This window comes from Aplidium turbinatum, chromosome 2 (genome assembly GCF_918807975.1).
Source record: "Aplidium turbinatum chromosome 2, kaAplTurb1.1, whole genome shotgun sequence".
Classification (NCBI taxonomy): domain Eukaryota; kingdom Metazoa; phylum Chordata; class Ascidiacea; order Aplousobranchia; family Polyclinidae; genus Aplidium; species Aplidium turbinatum.
The window spans coordinates 19,670,767-19,696,756 of record NC_137473.1 but is presented as its reverse complement, the minus strand read 5'-3'; the positions used below and the strand labels follow the sequence as shown (position 1 = coordinate 19,696,756).

The window sequence follows — 25,990 nt, the reverse complement described above, 5'->3', positions numbered from 1 at the left end:
GATGCAGAAAAATGCCTTTCTACTGTACAACGACAGATCTTACCTTAAATGTGTTGGATGAACCTGAAATCCATAACATACTAACAAACGATTATAACACGCCGTCAACAGACGTTCCTTCGAATTTAACTACTGACGTTCACGAAGACAGTAGGCCTACTTGTGATATTACAAACCTGATCACATCAACTAATAAAGGGTTTACTGACAACAGTACACCTATCTTGAGACGTTCTACTAGAATTCGAAAGTCACCAGAAAGATATGGCTTCTGAGTCAACATCTTGTCTGGTCCTTTTCGAAATTTATTTGGCGGGGGAGAATGTGGTGTAGCGCGTGTCGTCACGCACCACATCTCTCTTGCCGACAGCGCAGTGTGGGTTTGCCGATTGCCTGGCTTGGCTTCTTTTGGTTTCTATCGTGTTGGTTCATTCTCTAGTTTTCAGTTAACAGTGTAGCAGTGCAATCGGCAGTTTAAGTAGAGTCTTGTTTTAGTTTGTCATTTAATACTTTCTGTTAACATTTTTTAAAGCTAGTTTTCAATTGCAGGATATTCACGTTTTAAGTTTATTAAAGCCTACTTTACTGAAATGAGTTTGTTGGTTTCAATGTAGGTCATGTCATGTCCGCAAATATTTTTCCGCAGTTTCCGCTAACCCTCGAGTTGTTTCTGGAAACTTCGGCTTTGTGCTGTTAAACTGCAATCAGCGACTTCGGCTTTTTTATTTTTTTTTCTCGATATTTTTAGGGTACAAACTGAGGGTACGAACTTGGTTGCACCCCTACTTTAGAACCCCCCAAAAAATTGGGCTACTTTTGAGCTACTTTTTGCATAAGCTTGGGCTCTTTTTTATATTAACCTCTGGCAACCCTATTTGTTTGATTGTGGAAATCTTTATCCTTGGACTGATGAAGATTTTTGAGAGCTTTATAACATTGTATATACTTGTGTTATTAACTATGTTGTCATTAGTGAACCAAGCCAATGAGCAAATTTTCAGTTTTTAGCCAATAGCTATATAGCTCTGTAAGTAGAGTAAAGTCTATTGATGAGTAACCTACATTTGTTTTATGTGTGATTCATTACAGGTTTTCTGACCTTAATTTCTAAATAGGTTTTCTAAATAGGTTTTCTAAATCAATATTGCTGCAACATTAGACCTGTCTATGTTTTGTTTTAGCAGATTTAAAAAAATTTTGGTGCAATTCAAGGAAATTTATGTTTGCATAAATTTGTGAAATTCTGACTAAACGATTTATTGTGGGCTGAAAGCTGTAAAAGACTGCATAAATATTGAGTTAGCTATTTCCATTACATCATTTCATGTGTCTTGTTTTTCCACCCAGGGACAGAAAAGCATTTCCTCATGTTTAATTGTTCTCTGGTCATAATGATCAATATGGTGCAGTGCTGCTAAAACTCTTGAATAACTCTATGTATCCCACTGCAGGCTTGACAACACTACAAGGATGTGTTTTCTTTTTGAAATTTTTTTTGCATGCATTTCTTTTGTTTGCCAATTTAATTGTTTTCATATATGGCATAGGGTGATCATTTTTTTGGGTGCTCACTTTTTTTCAACAAGCTTTAAACACACACTTGATTTGCAGTTTGCTCAATAGCTGTTCGTATCAAAATAAACTGATGTGGTATTATGTCAAGAGTTACTGTGTATATCAAACATGTGTTAAAAACTTTGTAAAACATGTAAACATCCAAAAAATTGGTTACCATTAGTTAATCGTTGAATTTATATTTTTAGAGTGACTTTTTGAGCTGTCAGATATTATAACACTTTTGCTTATGCTTGAAAGTATGAGCTTTTGTTTTCACTATATTGGCTTTCTACTATAGTCATCTCCATGGCCTCTCTTTATCCTCACCATTTGCAAATCACTTCTATACAGAGATTCTTGCTTGGAATTTGTTCAACATCGATTTCATTTGTGGACCCTTACAGAGATGGTATGCACATAATGACCTATTTTTAAAAGATTTACCTCTAAGCATTTGAAATATATATATACAACTTAGTTATTACCATCTTTTTATGAAAAAAAAATGTAAAACCTATATAATACAAGATCTGAGTTTTGAATTTGGCAATTGAATATGATGAATGCTTTAGGTTGTAACCATATGCATAGGCGTCGAAATAGGGTGGGCCGGGTGGGCGGCGCCCACCCTGCCGTGAAACGAGGTCGGGAAAATATGTTTCGCCCACCCTGTTTTCATGACACTTATGAAGTATTTGTTACAATTATTTCCGTTTTTGTTAAACGCTGAATTATCCAACCAACTGCAGCGCAACTTCTTGTTTTACGCTTAGCTTCGCTTGGTATCCGACAGAACTAAGCAATTCCGCAACAATGCTGACTTGAAAAAAAGGCGGTGCTCACTGCATTGTTGTGGTTACGACAACTGCCACACGCTGGCCATTCCTAGTGAGAGAAAGCCACGTTTGATCTTTTCTCGGAATGGCCTCACTTTCGTTACATTACAATCAAACTTCAGTTCCGGGTCAGCGTAAGGGATTATAAATATGACATCATAATGAACATGACAATAAAATAACCGATACAAACTAAAGACGTACTGAAACAATCGCTTTTTACAAATCTTTCCTCACAAACTTGTTGCTGGGTATAAACTGGGGCACCGCGCGATGTTGTCATTTCATTATTGAAAAGTTAAACTTGAAGCAAAGTCAAACATCTATTCGCGCATTCTTAAAACCAGCTTCCAAAAGGCGTCGAGATGATAACGCTAGAGAAGCCACGTCCACCATGAATGAACGTAGAGATGACAGTGATGATGAAGAAAGCAGTGCTTCAAGGATGGACAGTGGTGAAGTCAATGTCTCAGGCAATGCACCGGTAGTTGTAGATCACAGCATGACCCATGGATCTCTACCTGCTCCATTTGACGTTAGCATGTTGCCGGATCAGCTTCCGGCTCGGGAAGGTCAGGTGTTGCAAAGGAAGCTTTTTTTTCCGAATTCCAGGGGATGCGTCTTAACCCTGGTGGTATTTGTTACTGTAGATGCTGTTTGTGGGCCTCGGAAAACAATCGGTTATCTGCCGCAGACCAATGAAAGTTATACAACAGCAATATCCGCACAGTCAGCAGTCACCTGTCCGAACATTTTGCGGCAAATCCGAAGGCGCCATTTTAAGGATAACAGGTCACCAGTCACGCACTTTTTGGGTCGCAAAGGAAAACATAAAAGAAGTTTGTAAAAAAAAAAAAAGAAAAGTTTGTTTTGTTTAGCAGTGCTCATAAGATCGCAAGGCGCAAAAAAGCAAACATCAAACCTATTAAAGCTTAATTGCTGCGGCGGCGCTAAACGCAGTTTGTGAGAAAGACTAACCATTGCGAATTTACGAACATACACATTCAATGAAATCTGTTTGAAAACTCTCGCCCACCCAGAATTCCTCTCTTCTAAGAAAAAATCGACGTCTATGACAATTATCATATTGGGGTATTTTGTATTTGGGTGATAGTAAAACGTATTTGTGATTCAGTACTTTGTAGTTGTATTGGCTTTGTTGTTGCTAATTTGCTCAACTGGCCACATTTTGGTCAGCCCAATTTTTATATACTTTTCATTTCTTTCGAATCACTCAATAGCCTACGTAACCTTTGTATCTTCAGAAAATCTTATGTTTAATTGATTTGTTTGTAGATTTGATTTATATATTTAACTATTGTTTCACAAGTGTTAACTTTAAATTAAGAATTTAAGCTGGAACTTCACTTTCTGTGTATGATTTTAGGATTATTGAAGCATAAATTTTTTTCGAAAATTTTTGAGATATTGTATATATAGCTCCAGTACTTTGTAGGTTAATAGAACACACTTTGCAAGGGTGTTGTATTTACTTAAATTTCATTACTTGAAAATCGTTTAAAAAAAGTATCAAATATTCAAAGGCTCAGATGTGAGCATCTGAGCTTCATCTGCTACTTCAAAAGAAACTTGCTATTACTACTCAGGCTAAAGTACTGAGTGCTACCACTGCTTCCCCCACTACTTTTGTCTGAAACTGACCTCAGCAAGCACTTCATTGTGACAACAAAATGACCTTGAAAACAAATGATATCATTCAGTTACACTGCCGTTTCAACGTCGTAATAGAAAAAAAACTTTATTATAATACTTACAAAAAATTTAACAACACGCAAAATTAATATAAGCACTCAAAATCGAATTATGAAATGCTATATGTGGATTGTGGACGTTACTTTACAGTGCAGAAACATGGTCATTGTAATCACAAATGCTTAAAACACTTGCGGCATTTGAAATGTGGATTTACAGAAGAATACTTAAAGTTATATGGAAGGATAAAATCACATGTACTGGTATATACTATTTAAAATACCGTACTACTATTTTGCATTCATGAAATGCTGCCATTTGCACAGCAATCTATTCTCTTACGGTACTGTAATTATGCAAGCTAAGATGGAAATTCTACAAACAAATAAAACAAGAAAATTGAAGTATTTTAGCCACATAATTTGCAATAATTCTATTCAGAAACTAGAACCAAATGAATGGAAAACAAAATAGGGGCAAACCACCAAGGATTTGAACTAATGATATCAAAGACTGGTCAGGAATTGTCTCCTATCCTTGTCGAGAGGAAGGAACTTGATGATGATGATAGAAACACGTTCTAGGTGAAAATTATTGTTGTAACGCATCTTCAAATACACAAGCAGTCAAGCATTTCAAAATGCAAGTTGGTAAATAATTTTGTTGTATCTCAAAAACTAGAGCCAATTCGAAAAAAAAACAAGTGCATTTTCTAAATCATCATCATCATTTCATCATTTTCAGCCTGTGAGAGCCCACTGCAGAGCGTAAGCCTTCCCCTTTTCATGCCAATTTACATGATCATGTGCTAGTTGGTACCAATTGGTTGTATTGCATTGTCTGTCAATGTCGTCCCTCCATCTTACTTTTGGTTTTCCTTTCTTTCTTTTGGTTTCTCGTGGTGTCCATGTTGTTAATTTTTTAGTCCATCTATTGTCCTGATATCTTGCTATATGACCTGCCCAGGACCATTTTAGTTTCTTGATTGTGCTCAATATATCTCGTAATTTTGTTTGATTTCTGATCCATTTGGCAGTCTTTTTGTCTCGCCATGTTAAACCCATCATGATTCGTTCATGTGCTCTCTGCATAGTTCTTAGTTTAAGTGTTAACTTCTTTGTAAGATTCCAAGTTTCTGCACCATATGTAGCGGTTGGAACGATGCATTTTCTAAATTAGGGGTCTCAAAATACCCGAAAAATGACTCTCACATTGTGACTTTTAAAATTTTTTTTGTTGGCCTGTGTTAGTGTGTTATGAGTGAAATTTAACACATCGAATATCCTGACGCCACAGTTTTCCTGCCCTCATCGATTTTGATAAGAAATGTTTGGAAACACTATGTTAATAGTGCTGGAGTATGCCTGAATGGATGACAAGTATTAAGCCTGAATGGATGATAAGTAAGGTGGTATGCAAGTTTCACATACTTGCAAAGGTTTTGAACGATCTGATAGACTAGTAGGCATTGCTAGACATCAATTGTGCATCTCAAAGAAAATTTTGGGGTCTCCAAAGTTTCAACTAAGAAAATTGTTTACACAAATTGGATAATGTAAAAATTAAGGATTGAAAGAGCAATTAGTTTGTTGGGAGCTTGCTCCCCAGAATATTCTAACAAATTTTACCTTAAGTTGTTTTGGTCACTTTTTATGTCCCAATAATTAATTTTTGTACTAGAAACTTTTTTGTTTGACTGAATTCATCAAAATTAAACTAGATTTCAGTAGAAGTTAGGCTGTTAGAGTAACAAGGTTTGGTTTGAAATTAAAGTTAGTTTTACATTTTTTTTACAACCACTTATTTAGGTTTTATACTTCATTTATTAACAAACTTTTTTTTACCTTTTTTGTTTTAGTGAAATTTTCAAAATGTTTTTGAGTTGTGCCTACCTTTCTGTAATGTATTATATAGTATATATACAAGGAACATTTCACCTCTATTAACAGTGGAATAGATTAACTGAATTGTTAACTAATTTGAGTGAGCAATGTGTTTACTTCGGAATATTGCAATATTTTCTTTGTTGTTGAGGGGAACATAAGCTCTTTCCATTTTCTGACAAGCCCTGTGCCTCCAATCAGGTTAATGAAATGTTTCAAGTGAGCAAAGGTAAATGAAGAAATTTTGCAAGAGAACATTTATATACATGTTGTAGCATTTTGAGGAGGGCACATGACCAAGTGCCTCTCCTGGATCCGTATGGATCCTGGAAAGTGGAACCTCTCTCTGAAACTGCTAGATACACATTTGTTGATTGTAATTTCATCAAAGGTGGTTTTGTATTGCAGACATGGTTGCAGTTTCGGGAGAGACAACTGCATGCTCTGCTCTCAAGCACATGAAGAATAAGATGGAGTCCAATGCAACCGGGCGACGGATCCTGAGTGAAAAACCTCATATATCCAGCTCTACTGTTGACTTGCGGTTATTAGCAGGGTTGCCACGAAGTACCTTTGGAAGACAGTATGTGGACATGCTTAAGAAACATGTAAGAAATACAAACTTTGCATCATGTATCTACTTTTGGTAACCTTTGACTATTTATAAGACCGGATAAAGTTTTTGGCAAGGTCTATCAGGTGCTGACTGTTGATTCAAAGTTATCCAGAACTGACTCTATGTCCCCTCGCTGCTTTCTGTTGTGTCACATATGTGATTACAACAGGAAGCAGTGCACTGTATGTTACCGCAATAGGCGCGAAAAAACATTAGAGGTATTTCACAGTGTAGATTTTAACGATCTGTTTTAGCCTGATGCTGCGAGTTCGCTGTGGCTGTTAACTGTGTTCCGAAAGCTAGTGCAATTCGCCATTGCCACAACGAACTCGCAGCATCAGGCTAAAACAAATCGTTAAAATCTACACTGTGAAGTAAGCAACGGTCATGCTGCTAAAAGCGAAACTCAATCAATTGCAATCGAGGTATATTCTACGCCAAGGTACAAGCCAACGCAATACAAAAGTCATATGAATCGGCCAGCCCCACTAGTAGGGACAAAGCTGAGTTTGGATGATGATTGATGATAATATGGCATAGCTTCACTAGGCCTAGTAATGTTATACATTTTTGTGTAGTCCTAACGCTTGGCACTAATAGGTGCTAAGATTTCTGTATTGTTCTGTATTTTAATTAACTTCAGCAGTGGTTGGCCAATTCCATCTTATTGTATGGTGCGGGTCTGCTACTATTCGGTGAGTCCGATTCGGTGAGTCCGATTCGGTGAGAGCCTTTTTCGGTGAGAGCCCTATTCGGTGATTTTTTTGAATTTTTTTTTGAAAATTATCGGGTACCCTAGCCTAATTAAAACCCCTAACCCCCTAACCCCCCAAAAACCCAAACCCCCCCAAAACCCAAACCCCCCGAAACCCAAACCCCAAACACCCCCAAAAACCCCAAAACCCCCCAGACCCCAAAAACCCCCAACCCCCTATCCCTATCCCCTAACCCTATAACGGCAATGATAATTAGGCTACGGCGCGCAATAATTTAAAAAAAAAAACTCACCGAATAGGGCTCTCACCGAAAAAGGCTCTCACCGAATAGGGAACTCACCGAATCGGACTCACCGAATCGGGTCATTCCGGTATGGTGCATGTTAAATTGTTAATGCTTCACGAGCGCATATATATTATCTTTATTAAGTCTGTCAACCAGAGCTACCTTTGCATGCGATTTTTTCGGCTGATACAACCAGATGGATTTTACTAAATATATTCTTAGAAAAATGTAGTAAGCAGTAAGCACTGATATGTTTGTGCACTATCATGAAAACCAAATCTTTTGAACAGAAAATCACACCAGATAGCAGAAAGCCAGTAAAGTTCATTGATGACCCCGAAGAGGCGTACGTTATGCAAAGGTATAGAGAAGTGCATGACTTCAATCATTTACTGCTGGGTGAGTTCGATGGTTTTTTTCTACTTATCCTTACAAAATTTCTACAAGTAAAACAACTCCAGTTCACGAGGTTAATCCTGTCATAATGGCCGATCTGCTACTATTCAGAGAATGCGATTCGGAGATATCCCAATTCGTAGACGGCCTTTTTCGGAGATTTCTAAAATCCCACAGCGGCATCTATTTATTTAAATGAATTGGCTTATAAGAGGTTAATCAAATAAAGTCTCAGCAAGAAAGAAAAACAAGCTGTCAAACAGCGTTTTATGATCATGATTCCTCTCCTCAACGTTACTAGCATTAGCATAGTCCACCACTGTGGCCTACACCCGCAAGATATCAGCTAATTTACATGGGTATGGAAAGGTAAACACAAAAAACGCCTTCCCAAATAATCCCTACAAATTCTTTAAGCAGAAACCGTCGCTGGATTTTCAAGAAATTACCGATTCGGTCGTCTCCGAAATAAGTTGTCTCAGAATTGGGATTTCTCCGAAACGGGAAATTGCGTGTAACGGGGTATGCTTTTCAGCGTGTTGAATGCCGACTACATGCATAAAATTAATACGTTCGGGCAGCTCAATTTTCAGCACTGAACTAGGGTATACGTAAAAATATCAGTATAGGCTTAAGGTATAGGTGGAAGGAACTATTACCAACTTATATCTTGCAAGCGTCGAACGTGAACCCCACAGGGAAAGAAGAAAGGAATTTTAATATAATAATACCAATCACCAGTTACAAATTGGCATGTGATGAGCGATGGCACAATATCGGATAAATATCTCCTCAGTCATGGCCCTCATTGTTTTCTTCAGAAAGCATTCACCACCCTGATTTGTCGATTTTAGATCAACCTACCAACTATCGTGGTGAGGTGGCGGTCAAGTGGTACGAAGCGATACAAACAAACCTTCCCATGTGCTGGCTGGCTGCTATCGGTGGGACTGCAAGGTGGGTAGACAGTGACGCTACTGAGTGGACAAACAACGACTTTGTAACATGGAATTGAACACGCCTTGTCAGCGTTAAGGGTTTTTTTTTATGAACGCCCAACGCGTTTCACTCAATTGAAATAAGTGTAGTCGTTGTGAGGTAGGTTTTTGTTTAACTTTATGTAATGGAGCCGCTTTCAAACTGCTTGCGCTGTTTATATGCCATGCAGGTGTGCTTATGTACTGATTGTGTGCGTTTCAATCTAAGCCATGGTTACAGTGCCAGGAGTTATGAAGCCACCAACATTAAAGATTTTCATCATGACATTAACTCATAGCCTGTCATGCTGTCTCAAGAAGCTGTCACTCCAATCGCTGATTTATACCCTAACGGTTACGTTAGGCTTAGGGAGTAAATTTACACCCTGACTGTTACGGACGATCCAACAAAAGGGCGAAGTGTTGTCGCACCTGAAACATGACGTCGATCTACTCGTGGACAACGTCTCGTTGATCGTTTAATGTATTATTAATTAGGCTAATTATTGTAAAGTCTATGTTGGATTTCTTGTTTTTATTTTAAAGTTTGGGAAAATGTTATAAAATGTATCATACTCTCTTCTGATTAGTTGTGTTTAATTGATCATGCGTTGCTCTGTGTACACGACGTGTTGGCTTCTGGCGTGATTCGTGAAGCTCTTGTTCACGTTTCGCAATGTCTACTTTTCCGTTCAGTTGTGTTTTGAGAGTTGTAAAGTTTAAGTGCTTAATTTATGTTTGTGTTTGGCTATGTTTTCTTATAAAGCCTTGTTATGGCAACTTTATTAAGTAAATAAAATGTCAGCATCCACCAAGTTGAAGAGGCTGTACGCCGAAGACTTTGTCGGTATGGCCACGTACAACGAATGGAAGAGGACTCCTAGCTTGGTTCAGTCGATGGAAGTAGAGGGGAGTAATCCACGTGCACGACCAAAGAAGAGGTGGTGCGATAACGTGCGGAGCAACCTCTGAAAGGACAACCTTGTGGCGGTCAATGTTCAAATAGGAGTACGTACGTGGAAAGCCGCCATCAAGCCGGGTCGAATTTTGCTGACACTCAACTCTCGCAATACGGGGAACAAAGGACATAAAACCGAGCAAAAACTAACTAGATGAAGGGCACATGCTGAGAATGATCATAAAACTTCATTGTAAACGACAAGTTATATGTCGTTTATACACTTGATCTGTTATTCGTTAAATCTCGCAAAAAGTTTTTTTTTTCAATCATCACGTTATCGTCATTTTTTTTGCAGATTGGAATCCAAGTTGCGTCGAAGATTGCTTGAACACGACCTTTTGTGGCTACTCACATGCGCAAAGCGTTCCGAGTTCTTTATGAACTTGTATTTTGAAGAACATTTTCTTGAGGACATTGATGACCTGAGAGACGAAATGAACATCCGCCTCTCACCTTACAAGTAGTTTGGCTTGCATTAGGAATGTTGTATCAGTTACACTTACACCCCTTTACAATGCTTTTCATATTAAGTGTGAACATGGAAAGAGTTGTTGCGGTGATAAATTGGCACTTTCTAGAAAGAATTTTATTGCTTTCCTTAATCAGAGATGGGCAAGATCACCAGTTTTGGTCAAGATAACTTTTTGTGTACTTGAAACAATGAAGTTTTTGATCAATGATGTTGCAAAAAAAAATTTACAATAAGCAATGTGATTAAAGTTAGTTGGTATTGCTAACTGTTGCTTTTGATTACTCGATCGCTGACCTAAAAATGTGATAAATTAGTAACTGTTGCTAGTAGGCCTTATCAATCGTTGTCGTAGTTTGCGTAAAATCACAACGTCACACCCAAGGTCGAGAGTATTACAGTTCTGGCAGCAGATGTTTTCACTTAATATATATTTGTTTATATGGTAGAGATGAGCTAGAGATGAGAGAGACCATAGACCAACTGGCAAGGGCAAATGGAGTAAGATGGTATGGACATGTGATAAGGAGGGAGGAAGGAAGTTTTCTTAGAAAGGCACTAGATCTAAAGGTGGATGGGAAGAGGAAACGCGGTCGTCCAAGAAGAACGTGGAAACAACAAGTGAAGGATGAATTTAAAAAAGTCGGACTGAAGGAGGAAGATGCAAGGGACAGGGTGAAATGGAGAGAAGGGATTAGAACAATTGCTGCGCGAAAACAATCGGCCACCCCCACTAGTGGGGAACAAACCGACGATGGATTATGATGATGATGATGATATATTTGTTTATACTCAGACTCTAAATAATTATATACTGGTCTGGATGATTTGATGCAATAAACCACTTGTCTTTACATAATCAAAGTCTGCTGTCGAGTCCAGTTTTTGAGCACCGCAATTTCAAACCTTTTGAACATCTAAATTTGTGATCTAAGTTGAACGATTTCTTATCATGATACATCAACATAAAGTATACACTGTATACTAGGGTGTCCCACTTTTAGGCGACTTTTCAGGAAAATTAGGTTCGGGTCAAATTCTGAATGGATTTTCGTCACTGATTTCAAAAATGACGTTATTTTTTCATTATGACGTCATCTTGATGTGCCAGCTAACAAAAATTTACTATTTTAGCTGTTGAAGTTCGTTGACTATAATGTTGTATAAGCAAAAATACCACAAAAACTACATTTTTGCTGTTTAGTCAAATTCTAGTAGCAATAGAAGAAAAAGTTCTCTTAGAACAGATAGAAATATGGGTTTTCTGAATCTTTTAAGCCATGCAACAGATTTCTAGCATCAGTAGAAGTGGAGATAGAACAATTTTGACCTAGCGTGACCTTTGACCTCAGGTAGGAGGGTCAATTTAGGGGTAGGCGAACCAAAATTATGTTTGGGGTTGTTTTTTAGGCCCAAAGACAACATTACAACACCTTAAATCAAAATCCAAAACATTAAGTGAAATTCACTCCACCCTATTGTTTAGTAGGCACCAGATCAAAATACTTTCTTTCTTTGAAATGACGAAAAACGTTCAAGGAGAAAATCAGACCAGATAAAATATAAAAGTTGAATGATTACACAACGGTTTGAAGTTAAAGGAGAAATGAATTATTACGTATTATTATTTATTAGTGCCGCTTGCAGTATGCGAGGCGCTAAAAGCAAGAAGAGAAAAAGCAAGGGAGTATAAACTGCAAAGAAAATGTGAGGAACTGTCTGAAAGATTCAAAACGCTTTTGAATTAGAGTTCTTTTCATTACTAGAGGTAACCGCAGAAGATTTGCCTCTTTAATTATAACCATGGTTTGCAATTTGCCGTAAAATATCGAAAGTTTGATAATATCGTTTTATTTTTGGTAATATCGTATCAAAATTATTTTACCAATATCGCATAGCTCTAGTCGGCATTCGGCAAAATTAGGGAGTTTTCTTTGATCTGTAGAATATACCTCAATCCAGACTTTTTAGCGCAGCAAGAAGAGAAATGACACCGTGTACAGTTAGAAGTTGTCATTGTTTTTAAACATCGTGAACGATTTCAGAACCAAATTTTTTTTTTATTAATATTTCAAAAAGTTTCTCGGCAGCCGATTTGTAGCAAGAATTGACAGCGACAGACACGTGTTTCGTTTTGTTGGCTCTTTCTTTGTTTCCACAAAGATAAGAGTTAAACTGACTGGTAAACCGGTGGTCGAATAAATTTGTGGCAGAATACGGTGCGATACTGATGAGCCCAGCCTCATGGGCGAAACACGTGTCTGTCGCTGTCAATTCTTGCTACAAATCGGCTGCCGAGAAACATATTGTTGATTGGATGGTCTGAATGGCTAGCGTGGAAGCTACACCGTTATGGTTGGCGAATCGCAGCTGCTCGCTGTACTAGTGAGTGCTCAGCCTTGTGCTGATAGCCGGGAAGAACGCCCCTTTCTTCACAATGTCCTCTGCCCTGGCGCCTGCTGGTTTTGTTGGCTCTTTCTTTGTTTCCACAAAGATAAGAGTTAAACTGACTGGTAAAGCGGTGGTCGAATAAATTTGTGGCAGAATACGGTGCGATACTGATGAGCCCAGCCTCATGGGCGAAACACGTGTCTGTCGCTGTCAATTCTTGCTACAAATCGGCTGCCGAGAAACATATTGTTGATTGGATGGTCTGAATGGCTAGCGTGGAAGCTACACCGTTATGGTTGGCGAATCGCAGCTGCTCGCTGTACTAGTGAGTGCTCAGCCTTGTGCTGATAGCCGGGAAGAACGCCCCTTTCTTCACAATTTCAAAAAGTTATTACATAATCGGCTAAGCAACAAAAAGCTAATCAACAAGATTGGCTGCAACTCTGCGTTCGAAAACAATACTAATTTTTTCACAAGATGTTTTTCTTTTTTCGCCTATTGATGCACTTTGAATGCAAGGCTGGTGTGTTACTTTTTTAAAGGTTTTTGTAGATTCAATACCGCTGCGTTCATTTTCTTTTACACTCTAGTCTTTTTCTCTTGTTTCTGGCACCTTCTTGAATTCTGCGAGAAAAATACTGCAAACCGCACAAGATAATATTTTGCACACTGCATTAAGCTACGTTTATTTTGCACTCTGTGAGCGATGGAGATTTTTCTCTTTTAACTGATTTCGCGACAAATAAAACGCGTGTCTATCACCTCACCACTTTGTAGCGCGCAAGAAGTGAAGAACTGCCGTAAAAAAATCACGCTGTCTAAAACAGGCGACAAAGTGAACGCTTTTAGACATTTCAAAGGCAGCAACTTGTAACAAAATCGCCACCACTTGTAGAGCGCCAACTAAAAGCATTCATTTAACCAAAGAATCGGAATCGGCAAATATTTAAGAATCGGCATCGGCAAAATTTTTGTAATCGGCACATCCCTAGTAAATTTGACTTTGCACTGTAACTGTATACTAACGATAATAATTCAGTCTGGAGTGTAGGCTAATGAATTTAATAAATTAGTAAATTGGTCCAGGAAATTATTGTGCATGTGGGGCAGCACATATTTTTGCGAGCAGTCTCATTGACTTTGTATTGTGGAAATAAATTTTTGTTTCTTTTTATGTGTGTGTTATTTGTTCCTATTTTCAAAGATGAAATTAATGGTTTTTAATTGACTCTGTATATATACCCATTTTTCTTGAAATTTAATTGGTTCTGCGGCCCATTGAATTATTTTAAGTGACAATACGACCCACTATAATAAAAGGTTGGACATCCCTGACATAGACAATTGTTCCAAATAGTTAGACCACTCATTAAAAATATGCTTGTTTTCAATCCATTTTTTATGGAGGGAGGAGGTCGATAAATTACACAAATTAATACTGGAAATGGAATATTACCATGTTTTGAAATACATTCCATATGTTCAAACTGATAACTAGCTAAAATCTTATTCTTGTCAAGTTTGGCAGAGACATTGTACACAGTAGCGTAGCCAGGAGTTTTGAAAGGGGGGGGGGGGGTTTTGACGGCCGGCGGGCGAAGCCCGACGCCGTCTTCGGCGACACTCAGCGGCTGGGGGGCCTCCCCCCAGAAAATTTTGAAAAATTACTTTGAATTTGGTGCATTCTGAGAGCATTTTCAACAAAACTGTGGGTATAAATATTCCTGTAAAATGGTGCTGTCTGGTGGCATAGCAAAAGAATAAGATCATGTTTTCTTGGGCATTTTTCGGTAATAAAGCTAAGTCTCTACGTTTTCTTGTTGCTAATTCCTGGCTGAGATATTTGAATGTTTGGTATTCGCAAAACTCGCTCTTTAATGCAGTTTCGTTTAAAATTAGGCAAACTTTGTTTTAGAATCATAGAGACTGAAAGGATCATTCTCAATATCGTGACGTCACACGCGTGCCAAGGGGGGGGGGGTTGTAACCCCCAAACCCCCCCCCCCCCCTTGGCTACGCCACTGCTCTGGAGTGCAGCTGCTTTCAAGGATTTCATTTTAATCTCCAAAGAACAATGTTTTAAATGGGGTTAGCCTACCTAAAATTAATTTTTAGGTAGAAACCAAATTGTTTACGAATCTGTTTTATTGGAAACTAAGCCAAATGTTTTTGCATCGAAAAGAACTACCTACTTGGAAACTTCGAAACATTTTTGTACTGACCACGCATAGTCTAAATCTCTAAATCAATGCTAAACCCTTTTCAGTTTGCGGCCCACTTTTATAACCATTTTTTATTGCGACCCACTTTTATTGGCCTATTTTATGCGACCCACTGTGAGATGTTATGTCCAAACAAATGAAAAACAAATTAATACATAAGAAAAAACAACGTATCTTCATGCAATTCACTGTTAATGCAAAACTTGAGCTTGCATATTGGATATAGGCCTATCAGTAGCGTAGCCAGGAATTTTGAAAGGGGGGGTTTTGACCACCCAGCGGCGGGGGGTCTGGGGGGCCTCCCCCAGAAATTTTTGAAAAATTACTTTGAAATTGGTGCATTCTGAGAGCATTTTCAACAAAAATGTGGGTACGAATATTCCTGTAAAATGGTGCTGTCCGGTAGCATAGCAAAAGGATAAGATTATGTTTTCTTCGGCATTTTTCTGAAATAAAGCTAAGTCTCTGTGTTTTCTTGTTGCTAATTCCTGGCTGAGATGTTTGAATGTTTGGTATTGGCAAAACTCGCTCTTTTAATGCAATTTTGTTTAAAATTAGGCAATTTTTTTTTAGCCTGAAAGTATCATTCTCAATATCGTGACGTCACACGCGTGCCAAAGGGGGGGTTGTAACCCCCAAACCCCCCCCCCCTTGGCTACGCCACTGATTGTACAAAAAACCCATGTGAAAAAATCTGTACCGAAATGAAGAAAAATGGACTAACTGAAAATCTTGGATAAGAATATCAATAGAAAGTCCGTCAATGCTTTGTGGAAGACAAGAAAGCGTTGCCCTAGGGCGTAGAGCAAAGCTATATAATCTTTTGCAAGTTGTTTCCCAGGACCGCAAAAAGTATCCTCAGACACTCAAGCATATTGAATCTCAAGGAAAATTCAACCTTAGGAAGTTTCTAGAAGTTTCAAAATTCTAGAAGTTTTATTAGGGATTATTTTTTGAATATAACTCTTGCAAAAATAACACGTATTTTCCACGTATATTACACGTGTTCAAAATCCTATGATTATTTGACTAATTTTTAAGGTATATAAGGTAAAATCACACCCAGAAGAGGGCATACAAAAGAGAAAAAATGTTTACCCGAGCAGAAGGATGTTTTACAGGAATTTTTTGTATTTTGATTATATGTTGTTTCTACGTGTATTGCACGTTTCCATCTGTTGAAAAGTAACACGTGTTTTCCACGTATATTAAACGTGTTGAAGTTCTTTCGTTCATTTGGGCAATTTTTAATCTGTGTTAGGTAAAACTACCTCCAAAGGACGGTATAAACAGAAAGAATTCTCCACTCAAGTGGATTGGTGTTAACCACGCTCCTCCGCATTTTTTAGGATATAAGTTAGATTATGTGTTTTTGTAGGTGTCTTCACACGTTTTTATTACGTTATGTAAAAAGGAAACTTCATGACATTTTTTAGTCGCAAATTAATGTGATCTTTTAACGATAGTTCTTAGTGTAAATTTAAGTGGTCTCGCTTACTGATATTAAACAATTACTTACTAAGGTTTGGTACGGTAGCCACTTTAACAAGTCGAAATTCTGCCACTAAAAATGACTAGAATGAAACCGCCAACCAATCATAAGCTCCGGTTTAAGTGACGTAAAAATGGCGAAAAGAAGATGATAGAAAGCAAATTAAGTGATGGATTTTTTGTCAGCTGGTTGGTTTAGGGGTTTTGTCAGCTGGTTGGCTTTCATTGACGCGGGTTCGATTCCCACCACTGCTATTGCTCTTTTTCTTCTCTAATTCCAAATAAAGTTCAAAACAAGCGTTAACTCTCCGAATGAGTGCTAGAAGGGTCACAATTGGACAGTAGCCTCTTATAACAATATGTGTTATACAAATGTGTTGAATTGTTGATTTCAGATACGGTACGCGGAAATTAGGTAGAATGTGGGTGTAAAAACACGTAAAATCCACCACCAAATATACGTGTAATGCACGTGAAATAGTGTCTACACATATGCGTGCATTATACGTGAAAATTAACGTATAATACACGACCCAAGGTACATAGAATCTACGTGTCAGATACGAGGAAATTAGGTGTAATGCGGGTGTACAACACGTAAAATCCACCACCAAATATACGCGGAAAACACGTGTATTAGTGTTGTCAGATACGAGGAAATTAGGTGTAATGCGGGCGTAAAACACGTAAAATCCACCACCAAATATACGTGTAATGCACGTGAATAAGTGTCTACACATATGCGTGTATTATACGTGAAAATTAACGTATAATACACGACCCAAGGTACGTAGAATCTACGTGTCAGATACGAGGAAATTAGGTGTAATGCGGGTGTAAAACACGTAAAATCCACCACCAAATATAGGTGGAAAACACGTGTATTAGTGTTGTCAGATACGAGGAAATTAGGTGTAATGCGAGCGTAAAACACGTAAAATCCACCACCAAATATACGTGTAAAGCACGTGAAATAGTGTCTACACATATGCGTGTATTATACGTGAAAATTAACGTATAATACACGACCCAAGGTACGTAGAATCTATGTGTAATACACGTGAAATTTCTAGCTGGGAAGTGGTCATTTTAATTTGTGTGAATGCTACGCACAATCGCACATGCACAAAAGAATGCCGAAAATACACATATTCTGTATTCAGGAAACAGAGAGTAGGTTACCACAAATTGATCCAAGGGAATTTCACAGCTCTTGCCACAACAAATTTGCCATCTCCTCATGAATGTTTAGTAACTTTAAATAACCAGGATGTAATAAGTTAAGTGTGCTGAGTTGCTGAAGGAAGCTGATTACCGCTTAGTACTGTATAATGAGAACATTATCTTGTGGTTGAGGGTCAGTAACTGAGTAAATTGTCATTGGACAATTTGGACCTTTACAGTACCGATACTCTGACGAAATTGAATGGTAAACCACACCTTGATATGAATGATGAGGATGGCTTCAGACTTGGAAGGCCATTTGGCGGCACGGCAATCTTATGGCATAAGAGTCTTAATGCTACTAAACTCCAAAGCCATGATGGAAGTATCATTGGTATTAAACTGAAGTTTGATGAATCGTCATTGATAATATTGAATGTGTACATGCCATACTGTTGTAATGAGAATCTGGATGCTTACATTGACTATCTCAGCAAACTGGAAATTATGTGTGAAGACCTGGGTGACTGTGACTTCCCGCACAACAACGTGTCGTTGGTCCAACGTTAGACCATCGGAAACGTCCCGTGGGCCCTCCGTTGGTTTCCGACGTTGGCGCGTAACAAATTTGGCCAGCGGGCCACCTTGGGCGAATCGTCAGTCACAAAAATCGGTTGGTTAAACGTCGATCCCCCGGTGGCACACTGTTGGCCAACCCTTTCCCGACCATTTGCCACCTGCGACCAACCTGCGACCAAACACTTTCGTTGGTTCGACGTGGGATCCACGACGCAATTTACAACTATCCTCACTGTGGCGAAAAAAGGCTTGGCTAATCGTAGACTCAACGTTGATGCACTGTTGGCCAACCCTTTCCCGACCATTTGCCACCTACGACCAACCTGACGACCAAACGCTTTCGTCGGTTCGACGTGGAATCCACGACGCAATTTACAACTATCCTCACTGTGGCGAAAAAAGGCTTGGCTAATCGTAGACCCAACATTGATGCACTGTTGGCCAACCCTTTCCCGACCATTTGCCACCTACGATCAAACGCTTTCGTCGGTTCGACGTGGAATCCACGACGCAATTTACAACTATCCTCACTGTGGAAAAAAAAATGCTTGGCTAATCGTAGACCCAACTTTGGTGCACTGTTGGCCAACCTGACGACCAAACGCTTTCGTTGGTTCGACGTGGGATCCACGACGCGATTTAGCCTACAACTATCCTCACTGTGGCAAAAAAGAGTTGTTTAATCGTAGAACCAACGTTAGTGCACTGTTGGCCAACCTACGACCAAACGCTTTCGTTGGGTCGACGTGGAAGACACAAGTTACTATCATCCCCTCTGGCGAAAACGATTTGGTTACTCGTGGGCCTAGCGTTGGCCATCATTTGCTAATCTACGACCAAACGCTCACGTTTTGCTCTGACAAGGGTTAGACATTACGACCTCACCAAACCGAAAACGTTTCTTAACTTTGACCACATGGTGGCGTGTTGTTAACTCACTTTTTTCGAGTTAATCTGTGCTGAAAATGATGACCACGAAGACGTGGGATCGAGGCCTCAATTCGCAGTAAACCTTATCACTTACCATACTAGCATTCCACTCGGTACAACATTGCTAGAAAAGGCACTCATACAAGCAAAGAGTAGGACAGATAGCAGTTAAGTTTGTTTTTATTTCTAACCATCACAGCAAAAACAAAGAACATGCTAAATATAACAGCGGTCTAGAAAAGGGCATGAGGCAAATTAAATCAAATTTCCTGTCTTCCTCTTCTCAAACTTCTCAGTCCTCATCTCTTGCGTATTTCAGCCAGTCTGAAATAGCGGCATGGATATTTGAATTTGTTGCTGTGGACAAGTTATGGGTTCTTCGTACTCCATCTAAAAATAATAATGTCATTGGGATAAATTGCCAATAGCTGGTCCAAACCAATATGTCTAGTGGAAAAGGTTGGTTGCTGAAGCCACGTAACTAACTCTAACAAGCAACTTTTTCCCATAAAGCAATGAACTAATCACACTGAAAAAGTTCTGAAAGTATCTCCCATGGATAAACTCAGAATTACATTGATTACAACAGTCTGGAAAAGAAAATGAGAATTATCCTGCTACAAATAAACTTTGAAATCATTTCTTCAAAGATTTTGCGAATTACTTCTATTACAAATACAAAATTATGATTTTTCGTCACTGTAATAAACACCTTTTTCATGCAACCTTGCATTAAATTAACTACAGAAGCTTTGTCTGTAGTTATTATTCATTAAAAACTGAGAGTTTGTTGAAAAAGGAACATAAGGTAAAGGGGTAAATGCTTAAGCTGACCATGCTTGTGCTTGTAGTGAAAAAGGATTATCGAAATCTGATGTAGCCTCATCATCATCCGTCATCACCATCATCCATTATCATCAGCCTATTCCTCACAAATAGAGCAAGTTTTCATCGACCTGAATATTCAAAACAATTTACTTTAAAATGTGAAAATGACCTTAATGACCTAACAAAAACTTGACCCAATAATTTAGTGTTTTTTTAAATTTTATGTTAAAACTAATTGCTTTTAATCAATTAGATCGTACCAAAATTGCAAAATTGCGATACAAGACAGTAGTCTGAGCCACAAAACTGGCGACATAAAAATAAACAAATTATTGAGGGTGAGCTTTTTTTATCAATGTAGGAGGAAACATTTTGCTTACCAGTGTCCATTTAAAACAAACTGACTTAAAATAAGTAATGGTATTGAATTGACTTTTCATTGATCTATTAAACAAGCATCTGGAACCTTTTCGTTACTTTCAGAATCCTTACAAAAAACGCACCGCGCAAGCTTGCTACAAAAAGTTGACTTCATCGAAAAAACAGGAGATAAGCTATTTAGTATTATCGAAACTAACACAAAAATCAATGCACTGCACACTGCACAGTACACACCCAGGTGTGTCCTAAAATCTAAATTTATGAATAATTATGTATCGGTATTGCATTATAATTAATTATAGTAGGCTACTACATTGAACTAATTGAACCATCTCATGCTTTATCAAAAATGCTAACAACAATAAAAACAGCGATATGCAGTACCTAGTATACACTCACCAATGCTTTTCCAGGCGACTAATGATAGTATTCGAGGCTGGAGCTTGTAGGCTTAAAATCTTTCGCAATTTCATTGGTTGGACCTTGCTGACATACCAAAGCACCGCAATATTATCTTTGTAATTCGTACAAGCCCTCAAGCCGTCACAACTCACTGTGAATAAATTTGAAAGCAGGGCAGCATGGGAAAAAAATGAAAAAAGAAGAGGATGACCTAATTAACACCAATGCATGACCTAATTAACAAAGAGCTGTTTATTGCCAGCCAGCAAAGCATGCTTTTGTATCAACATCTGTGAACGTTGAATCAATGAAAATCAATTTCTGCTCTGTTGTCCGGGTGAATCTAGTAGTTAAACTTAATTCAATTCAATCAAACTTTGGATTTAATTAAACCACAATTCTATTTGGGTTAAATCACTGGCGAACAAAATCAGGCATTTTACATTGATTCAACATCTTCAAACATTGGATGAATGTGAAAAAATTGGACTTTGCTTTTCAATAGAAACTTTTAGGTCGAAACGAAATACTTCGAAAATTCGAAGCAAACGAGATGAGAACAACAAGTTTTGTGGCTAAAGGAAGTAATTTGTATTGAACACTCAAAAGTCTGAATGGTTGAGAAATAGTTTTGCCCACCACAAACATTCATATGATCATTTGTAGGCTACTTTATGGGGGATATTTGCGGTTACTGTAAAAACATGATGAAATCATTTTTTGGTCCAAATTAAATTATTTTATTTTGATGTAGTTAATTCTAGTCAAACGTTAAATACGGCAGACGTAGGCTAACGAAAATCCTTATCCTCAAACAAGACAAAATTTTTGCATTTTGAGTTTTCTTGGTTGTATTTTCAACAAAATATTATTTTTATATGAATTTTTGGCGACGGCTTATATTTCATTTTCAAAAATTTCCGATATCCAACCGATTTACTGACTTATAAACTATTGAAAAGCTGAAAAAACGTTTATCAAAAGATGAATTTCTTTAATCAAATTTATGCAGCATTTGGTCATGCAACATTTTAATATAGGCTATTTGTATGAGTGATTGTAACACTTTGTTTCGTGAGACTTGTGTTTTCTCTAATTGAAAACTATTTGATTCAATTGCGTAGGCTAAGCATTTTGAATTCTATGGACTTTGAGTCTGATTGCAAATAAATAAATAAAATAAAATTAAGATTTTTTGGCAAAAGGTTTGCTCACAACCGAATGCCCACGGCGACGAACGCGCTGTGGGGCCCACCATTGGCTCAACGCCGCGTCAACAAAATATTTTTATATAGCGTTTTTGTTAGAATAAACCTTTGTTCACTTTAATTTCGTCAAATTGTAGCATATACTGGCCAATGCTTCGAATTATTTTGTTGTGAATACGAAAAATGATATTTGTTGTAGAAAGGTTGATTCACAACCGAATGCCCACGGCGACGAACGCGCTGTGGGGCCCACCATTGGCCCAACGTCACTTCAACAAAATATTTTTTATATAGCGTTTTTGTTAGAATAAGCCTTTGTTCACTTTAATTTCGTCAAATTGTAACATATACTGGCCAATACTTCGAATTATTTTGTTGTGAATACGAAAAATGATATTTGTTGTAGAAAGGTTGGTTCACAACCGAATGCCCACGGCGACGAACGCGCCGTGGGGCCACCATTGGCTCAACGTCGCGTCAACAAACTATTTTTTACATAGCGTTTTTGTTAGAATAAACCTTTGTTCACTTTAATTTTGTCAAATTGTAGCATATACTGGCCAATACTTCGAATTATTTTGTTGTGAATACGAAAAATGATATTTGTTGTAGAAAGGTTGATTCACAACCGAATGCCCACGGCGACGAACGCGCTGTGGGGCCCACCATTGGCTCAACGTCGCTTCAACAAAATATTTTTTTATATAGCGTTTTTGTTAGAATAAACCTTTGTTCACTTTAATTTCGTCAAATTGTAACATATACTGGCCAATGCTTCGAATTATTTTGTTGTGAATACGAAAAATGATATTTGTTGTAGAAAGGTTGATTCACAACCAAATGCCCACGGCGACGAACGCGCTGTGGGGTCCACCATTGGCACAACGTCGCGTCAACAACTATATTAGTCATATTAAATTTTTGTTGAAATGAACTTTAAAAATTCTTCATTTCACAGAATTATAATACATACTTGCCATATCTCTTAATTCGTTTGCCAGAAACACCAAAATTGAGATTTATTCTCAAAAGGTTGGCTGACAACCGAATGCCCACGGTGACGTACGTGACGTTGGTTCTTCGTTGGTTCAACGTTGTGTTAACAACCTATTTATGATATTGACGTTTGTTGAAATAAAAATTTATAAAAGCTTCAATTCACAGAATTGTAATGGGTACTTTTCATTGTGTAAGATTATTTCACCCGGAATATCAAAATAAACAATCGGTGGCTGGAGGTTGGTTTTCAACTGAATGCCCACGACGACAAATGCGACGTTGGCCCACCATTGTCTTAGCATTGTGTCCACAACCAAGTTTTACACAATATATATTTGGTAAAAAAAATGTTTTATGTGGTTTATATCACCAAATTATAACATGTTGTACCCTTTTTTACTGATTCTTTGTCCAGTTAAAGAAATAATGTTAGTTGGCAAATGGTTGTTTTGCGGCGAAAAGCCGACCGCGACGTTCGCGACCGTTGGCCAACGATCAGCCGACATTGTTTGCTGTGCGGGTTACTAATAGTGGGTGACTTCAATGCCAGTGATAACAATGCATTTGGTCCACATCTTGATAGCCTACCTTCTGTGAAGATCTGGATCTGATTATGTCTTGACAGAATACGGTTGCCTGGTGATACATTTACCTATATTCATAGGCGTAGAGTTTTAGAAATTACGGGGGGTGCAGTTATATCAAAAGATCACACACAAAAACATCAAATAACGTATGTAGGCTATTCGAGTATTGGTCGAGATTTTCGCAAGTGTTTTTCACCTTAAAAAGCAGGTTCGACTTGTGCACGGGACAAGCTGTTTTCTCCAGCTCGGCAGCCTTCAAAATTAACGCATTTTTGCTGCAGAAAAATCATTGCCGACGTAGATTACGTATTGTTAAATGGCGTCGGCCGAAGCAAAAGTTTTGAATACGTTTATTTGCAGTGATTCAAACTAATTTTCAAATTTAATGATTGCTTGTCAATTCTAAACTTTATACACTTGTTAACCGATTAACTTTTGAGTGTGGGATATAATCATAATCGTTCTTATTACGTAACATTCCATGATTGTTAAAGTCGATGTCAAACCTTAGCGGCAGCCATAAAACAATGATGTCAGGTTGGCTAGGTGATAATGGCGGTAAGAGACATCGTTAATGCAGGCAATACCTGCGACCAAGACCATTAAACACCTTTTCTTTTATCGGTTTTCGATTTAATTCTCACACATTGCGAACTATCTTTGCTTCAAGAACCATGGGGAGTCATAATAGCACATTTTGCTGGCCTAGTTTTGTTTGAGTTCAATCACTCAGGTCAGAAGTTACAGTTTTTCGTTTGCACTACTGAATAAGCTTTTTCGCCCGACATAAAGAATTGCTGGCGCTGGCTGACCCATTTTTTACATTGATTCAATGTCTGCCAGTGTTGAATGTTCATGTGTTAATGAGCGGATTTCGATTTTCGTGCGTCTGATAACAAAATAATGCGTTCCGTTGAATCATAATTGATCTCACAGCGGGAAGACCTTGTTGAAAATAGCGCCTTTGATTTAGCTGGTTTACTTATTATTGCCGTAAATATTGCTACGTGACTATTCCAGCAGTGTAAGCTACTCTACGTTCTACTTTGAAATTTCCTCACCGTATGTCAATACAAATAAGAGCAGGGGGTGTGCCGCACCCCTGCACCCCCTTACTCTACACCAGTGCCTATATTAGTGATGCCCATGGTACGACTAGCTGGCTTGATCACTGTCTATCCTCACTCACTGTCCATAAAGCAATTAACAAATTATCAGTCCTCCAGGACTCATTCACTTCAGATCATCTACCTCTTGTTATCAAGCTTTCTGAGGCTTCTCTCACTAAGCTGGACTTCAATGATACTTGTACTGATGATGTTTCATTGCTGTGGAACAACACAACTGATGAAGAAAGGTCTGTGTATTATGATGCCACATACCAATTGCTTGCTTAAATTCCTCTACCAGCTCACTCCATTTCTTGCAGAAACTCTCATTGTAGTGATCAGAAACACCTAGATGATATTGATTTGTTCTATAACAGTATTACATCTGCATTGCAAAGGGCATCTATGAATATACCTAAGAAAAAGAAAAGAGCCGACCTTCACACTGCTGGCTGGAACGACAATGTCAAGTCAGCTCATAAAAAGGCTCACGAAGCATATCACTCCTGGCTGAATTGTGAGAAACCTAGAAGTGGAACAGTCTACTCACAAATGTGTACAACCCATCATGCTTTCAAGTATGCATTTCGCAGGTGCAAGAATAAAAAAGAACAACATCAAGCAGATGCCTTGGCAAAAGACTTTATTGCTGGCTGCCCATCTAATCAATTCTGGACACGCATTAGAAAACACAAAATTCACCCACCTCTTTCGTTAACAGTTGGTGGGGCAACAGGTAGTGCTGATATTGCCAGTATGTGGGGAAATCATTACAGCAACCACCTCAACTCTGTGCAGCCTCAATACCATGCTAAAAATTTAGTTGAAAGTAACATAACAAATGCTTGTAAATATGTTGACTGTAATCAGAGGTGGGCAGTAGCGCGCTACTTTTTTGGTAAAAGTAGCGGTAGCGGCGCTACTTTTTAGTTGGAGTAGCGGCGCTATTTTTATTCCAAAGTAGCGGTAGCGGGAGAGGCGCTACTTTTTTTCAGTCGCACTCCCGCTACCCGCTACTTTTTAATTTAAATTGAAAGAAAATGGTTGTTTTTTTGCAATGCTGGCGTGGTCAAGCAGCTATATAACACTGGTCAACAGCCATATAATCGGCTTGGTTGCAAGGTTTCGGTCTTTTCTAGCTGACGTCAACTTCTTCGGCGAATATCTCCGTGTGATGAAGCCTATCTGCCAGGCTTTAGACATTCTCCAGGGTGAGTCCAAGGCATATTACGGAGTCTTGCTTCCAACCATCACAATTTAAGAAGTTGACTGAGATCAGTGATCTTGTG

At 38.3% G+C, this 25,990-nt stretch overlaps 1 protein-coding gene across 1 annotated transcript; it reads left to right on the top strand.

Moving 5' to 3' along the window:
• The first annotated feature begins 1,765 nt into the window (after positions 1-1,765).
• LOC145765237 (ubiquinone biosynthesis protein COQ4 homolog, mitochondrial-like) lies at positions 1,766-10,824 on the top strand. Its single transcript, XM_082577024.1, has 5 exons — positions 1,766-1,966; positions 6,398-6,597; positions 7,898-8,006; positions 8,858-8,960; positions 10,237-10,824. The coding sequence occupies exons 1-5, from the start codon at positions 1,864-1,866 to the stop codon at positions 10,403-10,405; spliced, it is 684 nt and encodes a 227-aa protein (XP_082433150.1). The 5' UTR covers positions 1,766-1,863; the 3' UTR covers positions 10,406-10,824.
• The last annotated feature ends 15,166 nt before the right edge of the window (positions 10,825-25,990 follow it).